Source organism: Chlorocebus sabaeus, chromosome 16 (genome assembly GCF_047675955.1).
Source record: "Chlorocebus sabaeus isolate Y175 chromosome 16, mChlSab1.0.hap1, whole genome shotgun sequence".
Taxonomy (NCBI): domain Eukaryota; kingdom Metazoa; phylum Chordata; class Mammalia; order Primates; family Cercopithecidae; genus Chlorocebus; species Chlorocebus sabaeus.
In genome coordinates this window covers 79,894,704-79,903,778 of record NC_132919.1, presented here as the reverse complement: position 1 = coordinate 79,903,778, position 9,075 = coordinate 79,894,704, and the positions used below count along the sequence as shown (strand labels likewise).

At 64.1% G+C, this 9,075-nt stretch overlaps 2 protein-coding genes across 4 annotated transcripts in view; both read left to right on the top strand.

Annotated features, from left to right (window-relative positions):
• The window catches only part of SECTM1 (secreted and transmembrane 1), a 13,152-nt gene extending 10,299 nt beyond the window's left edge, over positions 1–2,853 (top strand). The window contains exons 4-6 of one of the 2 annotated variants that reach the window (XM_073005514.1): positions 1,151–1,284; positions 1,560–1,640; positions 1,815–2,853. In XM_073005514.1, coding sequence (XP_072861615.1) covers positions 1,151–1,284; positions 1,560–1,640; positions 1,815–1,868 — 269 coding nt within the window. In that variant the 3' untranslated portion in view covers positions 1,869–2,853. Of the gene's footprint in view, positions 1–1,150; positions 1,285–1,515; positions 1,641–1,814 lie in introns of both variants that reach the window. The other variant, XM_073005515.1, reaches the window with a different exon arrangement.
• A 2,341-nt stretch (positions 2,854–5,194) lies between these two features.
• On the top strand, positions 5,195–8,319 carry CD7 (CD7 molecule). 2 transcript variants are annotated; one of them, XM_008013353.3, is made up of 4 exons: positions 5,449–5,672; positions 6,088–6,402; positions 6,660–6,874; positions 7,750–8,319. In XM_008013353.3, exons 1-4 carry the CDS (start codon positions 5,591–5,593, stop codon positions 7,858–7,860), a joined length of 723 nt encoding a protein of 240 aa, XP_008011544.2. In that variant the 5' UTR covers positions 5,449–5,590; the 3' UTR covers positions 7,861–8,319. The 2 variants fall into 2 exon arrangements, with proteins under 2 accessions (XP_037848891.2, XP_008011544.2); XM_037992963.2 differs by lacking the exon at positions 7,750–8,319 and having other exon boundaries at positions 5,195–5,672; positions 6,660–7,742.
• The last annotated feature ends 756 nt before the right edge of the window (positions 8,320–9,075 follow it).

Genomic DNA, 9,075 nt, shown 5'->3' with positions numbered 1-9,075 from the left:
GAAGCCCAGGCACCCCCGCCTCCCTGCCACTCCCACCCCGGCCTTGCGGGGAAACTGCACCCCAAACGCCTGTGCTCTGAGAGGCCCTCCAGACCCGCAGCGCCCGGCTTCGAGGCACCTGCCCTCCCTTTACTGGGGTCACCCAGAGGTGCTCAAGATCACCCGCCCACCACCCTCGGTGACCGTGAACAGGGGCCTCCCCGGCCGCCACGGTCCTGCCCCGCATCTCCGGCTCCCCTGCTGTTCACCTCAACAAGCGCCTAGACCACACCTGCCCTCGCCCCTCCTGTCTTCAGGGCTGGGACCAGCCCACCCTTCCCTGTCCCCACCCCTCCCCTCCTGCCCTCAGGGGATGCTGACTGCCCCACTCTCTGCCTCAGCTCCCCCGGCACAGGCATGACCACCCGCCACCCATGTCCCCACTCGCCCAGCCCACTGCTCCCTCTGCCTCTTCTGCCCCGACTCAGGGCCCACAGCTGCCACCGCCAGCTACTTATTTGGTTCAACCAGAAAGCAGTGATGGCCAGCACAGCACCCCCGGCCCTCTGTGCTGCCCTCCAAGCCCCTCCCACCTGCTCCCTAGGCCCTGAGCAGCCATACCACTGCTCGGCCACAGACCCCTCCAGTCCCCAGACCCACTCCCCACCCCTCCCCTTCCTTTCCTGCAAAGTTCAGGAGCCTCCATGGCCCCTCCCAGCCCTCCCACCTTCACCACACCCGGCTCTGACTCGCCGGGTCACCCAAATTGGGTTCCGCTTTGCTCCACACCCCCAGGGCATCTGGTGAGCCCTTCCTGGACTCAGGTGTGGGGCTTCTCAGATACCTGGCCCTGTGGGGGCCACATCAGGGCAGGCCCCTCACCTGCCCTTGCGTCTCTTCCCCAGAGCCCCAAGGCCTGAAGGACAGGGCCAGCGCACGTCCAGGGGTAGATGTTTCCCTCGCTGCCCGAGGCATGCATGCCCTGGGTCTCCTCCCACCTCTGTGGTCGTGCGCCCCCTCTCCTCCTGGCTCCCTCCCACTCCTGTACCTCCTGGGCAAGGGTGGTGCAGTCCTCCGAGGCTCATTCTCACCCCAGGGGGTGTGCAGGAGGAGGAGGTTAGGGGTGGGGGATGCCCAACCCACCTGTCCACCGCTGAACTTCCTCCTTCAGGAGCAGAACCCCAGTCCACCCCCGACGCTGGGTCCTGGCCTGTGCCTGTGGTGGTCACTGCTGTCTTCATCCTCTTGGTTCTTACGGTCATGTTCGCCTGGTACAGGTGCCGCTGTTCCCAGCAACGCCAGGAGGTAGGAGGCCCTGCACCCCAGTGTGTGTGGGTGGGGGGTCTTGGGTGGGGCCACCCCAGGCTGAGCTCAGCCTTACTGTCCTGCACCTGCCAGGGCTCCAGGAGAGGGTTGGGGGAGCACCGGTCCCAGAGAGCCTGTCCCCGCTAGGGGCCCAGCTGGCTGTGGTCAAGAATACACAGCCAGGTTCCCCAGACCTGCCCTGCCCTCCCTGCAAACCCTCACCATCCCCAGGACTCCCTGGAGGGCAGCATGGCAGGGCATGTGGTCTCCATCAGGGACAGAACCTGGAGTTTCCGAGCCAAGGGAACCTCTTGCCGTGGGAAGTGGGTTCGACCTCCAGCAGGCTCAAAACCAAGGTGAGGGCTGGGGGTGTGTGGAAGGGGTGTGTGTTGTGAGGGCACGGGTGTACCTGGGGGTGGGAGTGTGCGTGTACATGCAAGCATGCCCATGAGTGTGAGTGCACGCCTGAGGGCAGAGCTGTGGGCACGGGGGGTGCAGCTCACGCAGGCATCTCCTTCCTCCCCTCGCAGATGAAGGTCTTCCTAGAACCCCAGCCCTCAGAGTGGGAGTACAGCAGGGCCTGAGCAGAGCCTCCCCTGGCCTGTGGACCCCAGACCCCAAGCCTACTCCGAGGCCACCAGCACTGGTGGTCAAACCCTCAGCACTTGGAGCCCTGGAGCTGCTGTCCCCCAACCCTTGTTTCCAGATGCCATAGACCCATAACCACCTATGAGGCAGAGAGGACACCAGCGAGCCGGCCCTGAGTGCCGACCTTGGGTGGCAGGGCCTGGGTCTCTAGTCCCACCCAGAGGGCACAGACACCGGCTTGCTTGGGAGGGTCTGGGAGAGCTGGTGGCAGGCTGGGCTTCTGTGTCACCCACTCCAGGGCGGGTACAGACCCTTCCCCTGCACCCCCCTGGTCTTCCAAGCTCTGCTTCCTCAGTTTCCAAAATGGGAACACCTAGCACGCGACCTACCAGGACCCATGCCCCTCCCTCCGCCCTCATCAAACCCAGAGACCCGGGCTCCCTTTCTGCCACCCCAGCCTGAGTCCAGCCTCCATGCCCAAGTGAGGGAGCCGCTGCAGGAACCTCAGACACACTCCAGTTCAGGGCTGTAGGGGGCCTTGGCCGCATGTGCCTATGATCAATGGCAGGCTTTGGGGGCCCCTCTGCGGGAGCCCCAGGGGCCAAGGTGGGGTGCGGGGGTTAGAGGCTGGGATGGCTCCTGGCCCCACCGCCAGGGGGCAGCGCAGGCCGGGCCGGGAGGAGGCGGTGGCCGCTCGGGCTGGGAGTCAGGTGGACACTGCCCTCCGGGGCTGGACGGGCATCCCTCAGTCTCTTGGCTGCCCGGGAGTCGCTCCCTCGTGCCCACCCCACCTGCCAGGCCTCCTTGGACCCACATCTGTTCCTGCTTTTGTCTTCGTCACTGCGGCGGAGCCCTTTGACGTCTTAATATGTATCCGGTGAAAAAAATAACTTTGGGAATCCCCCTTCAGTTCTTTGAAAAAGTTCCATGACTTGAATCTCTGAAATGAAGAAAATAAACCGACTCACAAACCTGCAAGTAGCTGGGAAATGCAATTTTTAAAATGAAAAAAATCTGAAAGAAACGTCTTCAGTGGCTTTAAGCCCCCAAACATCCCTAAGGTGTCCTCAAGATGAAGACACGGGGAGCCCCCAGCCAGCTGTAACCCCGCAGGGACACAGCGTCACCCAGTGACCGAGACCTCGCAGAACCAGCGCCCGGAGGGTCAGGGCCGTAGCCAGGGTCCAGAAGGGGCACGTTTGTGTCTCAGGTTAAAATAAGGTTCCCGTCCGTATGCTGGGTTCGGGACTCTGCTGGGTCAGATCATGTCCTGTGGGCACAGCGCCCGGGACCCCCGTGCACCCGGGACCCCCGTACAGGATCACACCTGCCTCCACAGGCTGAAGAGCATTGGCGTGTCTTCAGGTCAGTCAAAGTTTTCTTTCTCTTTTTTCTTTTCTTTCTTTTTTTTTTGGAGATAGGGTCTAGATCTGCCGCCTAGGCTAGAGTGCAGGGGCATGATCGCGGCTCAACATCCTGGGCTCAAGCGATTCTCCAACTCTGGCCTCCCAGAGTGTTGGGATTACAGGCGTGAGCCCCTGCGCCTGGCCTCAAGGTCATTTTGAACTCGGTAGTGTGGGTGGGGCACACGGTGGTCGCCATGTCCCCTGCACACCCGGGCAGGAAACCCAGGGGGAGAGCCTGGGGCTGGAGTCCCTGAGGATTTTCATCTTTTCCTGGTGGCTTATCTCTGTTTCTGTTTTCCCTACTGGGATTTACTGCTGGTCCTCACGATGCCTTCCCCCTCGGTGTGTGGGGGGTCTGTGTCTCCCTCTGCTCCCCCAACCCTATCCGGCCCCATGCTATCCTCAGACACACCGGGCACATTCTGGCCTCAGGGATTCTGCCCTGCTGATCCCTCTGCCTGGAATGCTGTTCCCCGGGGCCCCGGTTGGTTTCACCCACAACCCCTTCTTGGATTGGCCTTTGAGGGCCACACTCACACCCCGTGTCCTGCTGGCTGTCCACCTGGCCTCCCTGAGGTCAGCTCCAGGCGGGAGGGCCCCTGGTCCACACTGTCCCCTGCTCCTGGCACAGAGGCTGGCATAAAGACGCTCGGTGAACGTTGGTGACCCAATGCATGCATGGAGCAAAGGCCAGAGGAGGGGCTGCTCTGTAAAGCGCTGTTACCCACTGCCTCACGCCACAGCCTCGCGAGGGTGCTCCAGGGCCTCTGGGCAAGATTCTGCCCCCAAATCCTCTGTCTCTTGTTTATGAAGAGCCTGGGGGTGGGAAACCGGCTCCTGCAGGACCCTCAGCCCAGCAGAAAAGCTGCACCACCCCACAGCCCCCCAGTGTCTCCGCACCGGCTGCTGTGGCTGGGACTCCGGGGAAGCAGCTCAGGGCTGCAAGTCTGTGTGTGAGTCATGGGCACATGTCTCTGCACACGTGTGAGTCACGCATACCCGTCTCTGCACACAGATGTGGAATCACACACACCCATCTCTGTGCACGCGTGTCCACACGCTCCCGTCTCTGCACACGCGTGGAGTCACGTGCACCCGTCTCTGCACACATACGTGTCAACACGCACCCGTCTCTGCACATACGTGGAATCACGCATACCCATCTCTGCGCACGCGTGTCCACACGCTCCCGTCTCTGCACACACACGTCCACACGCACCCATCTCTGCACACGCGTGGAGTCACGTGCACCCGTCTCTGCACACATACGCGTCAACACGCACCCGTCTCTGCACACGCGTGGAGTCACGTGCACCCGTCTCTGCACATACGTGGAATCACACATACCCATCTCTGCACACGCGTGTCCACACGCTCCCGTCTCTGCACACGTGTGGAGTCATGCGCACCTATCTCTGCACGCACGTGTGGAGTCACGCGCACCCGTCTCTGCATGCACGTGTCCACACGCACCCATCTCTGCACACACGCGTGTCCACACGCTCCTGCTCATGTGCTGCACCTGCTGGCTTTGGGCACCAACGTCAATGCTTGTCATTGTGCCATCAGGACAGAGAAGTGCCTGTCCCAGAGGACTCAGTCCCCCTGGGGTTAGAGGTCAGGCACAGGTCTCCCTCAGCCCCTGAAGCTGGGCACTGTGGCCTGATACACTCTTCCCAGGGAGGTGGGGGAACCTCAGGCCTGGACCACGGCTCAGCCCTCTCATCCCCAGAACATAGAACACAGACCCACAGTTGGCTGGTCGGCTGCAGTGCTGGGCACGGGCACAGGCCCAGCCTCCTTCCCCACGGCCAAACCAGGGGGTGCTAATTCTGGCCTGCCCTGTGCTCCTGTGCACTGTGTGGGTGACTCATGGGTGACTCCAAATTTCTGGGCATAAGTTGGGTTCCAGCAGAAAGTACCCCAGAGGACCATGCAGGCTGCAGGGGGGCAGCCCTGCCCCTCACCTCCAGACCCTGTCGCCCGTCCCCTGCCAGGGGCTCCCTTCTCCGTCCTCTCGTCTGCCCAGCCCCAGGCCTTGACCTCCTCCCTGTGGATTTGCAGGGGCGGGGAGGGACAGGGACACCCTGATCTCAGGGCGGCTCTTGGGGAAGCAGTGCTGGGGAGGGGTAGGTGAGGCCGCCCCTCCCACGGGGCCCACATCACTACCCTGGTCTGAGGCACCGCCTCCAGGAAGCCCTCTCTGAGCTCTGAGCGCCTGCGGTCTCCCGTGTGCTGCTCTCTGTGGGGTCCTGCAGACCCAGAGGGGCTCAGCTGCACTCATCAGGCTGGGAGAGCTGGGTGTGGGGAACATGGCTGGGCCCCCGAGGCTCCTGCTGCTGCCCCTCCTCCTGGCGCTGGCTCATGGCCTGCCTGGGGCCCTGGCTGCCCAAGGTAAGAGCTTCCCAGATCCTCCATGGCCACAGCTCCGGAGCTCTCCCTGCCCTGTGAGCTCAGCGCCCCCAACCTGGGCCACAGCACAGCCCCCAGGAAGCGGGTGGGGTGCCGAGTGGCCTCCAGTGTCTGGGGACTCGTTTAAGAGAAGGACGAAGGGTGGACCCCGTTGGGGAGTGGCCGGGACTGTCCAGGCAGGGCCGCTGCTTTGGGAGGAAGAGGCCTCACGGTGCCTCAGCACAACACCCCTGCTGGTGCCCAGATCTGCTCCACACCCCGACAGGCACCGTGTCTGCGGCAACATGTCATCCCTGGGCTGTCCCGGGGCCCCACTGTCCCCAGCACTGTCCCCTGCAGGAAGGACATTCTCTGTCCTTCTGGCCCGACTGGTGGTGACAGCCCAGGTCCTCCCTAGAGGTGCAGCAGTCTCCCCACTGCACGATTGCCCCCGTGGGAGGCTCCGTCAACATCACCTGCTCCACCAGCGGGGACCTGCATGGGATCTACCTGAGGCAGCTCGGGCCACAGCCCCAAAACATCATTTACTACGAGGACGGGGTGGTGCCCACTACGGACAAACGGTTCCAGGGCCGCATTGACTTCTCGGGGTCCCAGGACAACCTGACTATTACCATGCACCACCTGCAGCCGTCGGACACTGGCACCTACACCTGCCAGGCCATCACGGAGATCAATGTCTATGGCTCCGGTACCCTGGTCCTGGTGACAGGTAGGGAATGCGCCGATCCCAGACCACCCCCCCAACCCAGGCTGCTGGCCAGGCTCTGCTCCCCCAGCCCTTGTCGGGGGACCCTCCCTCCTACACGTGCCTGAACTGCTCCAGCTCCCAGCCCACCGCCCCCAGCAGCCTCCTAGATAGCTGCCCCTCCTCCGCTCCACAGCCTTTCCCTGCCCTGAACCCCAAACCCCGGGGGCTCTAACAGGTTCTCCACTGGGAGAATCCCTTCCTTCCTTCTTCCTTTCCAGAGGAACAGTCCCAAGGATTGCACAGATGCTCCGACGCCCCGCCGACAGGCTCTGCCCTCCCTGTCCCGCCGACAACCTCTGCCCTCCCTGCCCTGCCGACAGCCTCTGCCCTCCCTGCCCTGCCGACAGCCTCTGCCCTCCCTGTGGCCCTGGCAGTGGTCTCCTTCCTCCTCGGGCTGGGCCTGGGGGTGGCCTGTGTGCTGGCGAGGACGCAGGTCAGTGTGAGCCCCTGCTGCCACCTGCACCCCCACAGATGCTTCCCTCTCCTGAGAGCCGTGTGGAGGGCGCCAAAGCCCCAGAGGAAAGCCCCAGTACGCGCTGCCTCCTTTGCAGGCCCTGGAGCTCTCAGGGTGGAAGTGGCCTTGGCAAGGAGGGAGGGAAACCAGCACCAAAGCGACCGGAGGGGGAGGGAGCGGCCCAGGTGCTGGTCCCGCGTGTGCACGTGTGCGCATGCGCAGGTGTGAGTGTGGGGGGTCTCTGAGGACTGTGTGTGCATGTTGGAGTGCGCGGGCGGAGGAGGGAGCGCCCAGGCTCTGGGCCCACGTGTGCACGTGTGCGCATGTGCAGGTGTGAGTGTGGGGGGTCTCTGAGGACTGTGTGTGCATGTTGGAGTGCGTGGGCGGAGGAGGGAGCGCCCAGGCTCTGGGCCCACGTGTGCACGTGTGCGCATGTGCAGGTGTGAGTGTGGGGGGGCTCTGAGGACTGTGTGTGCATGTTGGAGTGTGCGGGCGTGTGCTGTGTGGCTGTGGGAAGGGAAGGGAGCCTCAGACAGACACAGAGTCTAGGCCGTGGCCCCTGCCCTCGGTCCCTGCTGTTTGTCTGGGGCTGGAGTGGGGGCCCCGCTTGGCCTGGGCTGCGGGGGGCAGTCCAAGCCGCTTCCACTCTCCTTCTTCAGTGGCGCCCTGGGGTCCGACCCAGCCCTGTCCCGGGAAGGCTCTGCTGGGAAGCCCTGGGGCGCAGGAGACCTGGGGGCCGGCCCAGAGGAGTCCCGTGGGGGTCTCGTGTTAAAATGAGAAAGCTGACCGGAGTGGGGTGGGGTCCAGGACACCACGCTGGCCCCTGGTTGGAAACAGCAGGTTCTGTCTTTCAGATGAAGAAACTGTGCTCGTCGCAGGATAAGAATTCGGCGGCGTGTGTGGTGTACGAGGACATGTCCCGCAGCCGCTGCAACACGCTGTCCTCCCCCAACCAGTACCAGTGACCCAGTGGGCCCGGCCACACCCCACCCGTGGTACCCCCAGCATGCCCCCCACCCGGCCGCGCCCCCCACCCGGCCACACCCCCCACACGGCCGCGCCCCCTACCCCGCTGTCCTCCCACAGCTGCAGCAGAGTTTGAAGGGCCCAGCCCTGCCCAGCTCCGAGCAGACACACAGGCAGTGGCTAGGCCCCACGGTGCTTCTCAGTGGACAATGACACCTCCTCCGGGAAGCCTTCCCTGCCCAGCCCCGCTGTCACGAGGAGGAAGCCTGACTGTCCTTTGGCTGCATCTCCCAACCGTGGCCAAGGAGGGCTTCTCCGTGGGATGGGCCTGGGCACGCAGCCCTCTCCTGTCAGTGCCGGCCCACCCACCAACAGGCCCCCAACCCCCGGCAGCCCGGCAGAGGACCGGAGACCAGTCTGCCACCCAGCCGTACCAGAAATAAAGGTTTCTATGCTTCCTTTTCTGACTTCTGCGTTTATTTCTCATCCAGCAGGAGCCACGGAGGGCCGGTGGCTGAGACAGCAGATACTCCCGAGGCCTCCGCCGGGGGCTCTGCCGCTGCAGCCTTGAAGGTGGGGAAGGGAGCACTTCCCCACTCCAGCCCTGAAAGGAGGCCTGGGGGCCCCTGACCCTTGAGAAGAAGCAGAAGCACATCCACCAGTCCAGGTGGAGGCCGGACCCAGGCGTCCTTCAGGAGCCTCCCTATCCCCCCATGCCCCCATCCCCCCCACCTCCACTCCAGCGACACAGCCTCTGAGGCTGACCCCAGGGCACACTGGGACCAGCAAGCTGAGCACAAGGCCTACCTCACCGGAGCAGCCTGATCGCTTCCCCTCCCTGCCCTGATGTGCAAGGTGCCTCCTCCTCGTTCTCGGAGGCATGGGGGAGACGCAGCCCGACTCTCCAGACCTTCCCTGGCCAGCGCAGCTCCCACGTGGGGACGGGAGCCACCATTCGCCCATTACCGGGGGAGACAGAAGCACTAGCCCTCAGCCACTGCCAGGGGAGCTGCTAGCGCCCCACACACTGCACTTCATTGCCTCCTGCAACACAGGCGGGGAGCAAAGGTGGGGCCTTTGTGCGGGCCCCTCACCCTCCCCTCACACACCCTACACCCACCCCTCACCCTCCCCTCACCCACCCCTCACCCTGCCCCTCACCCTCCCCTCACCCACCCCTCACCCTCCCCTCACCCACCCCCTCACCCTCCCCT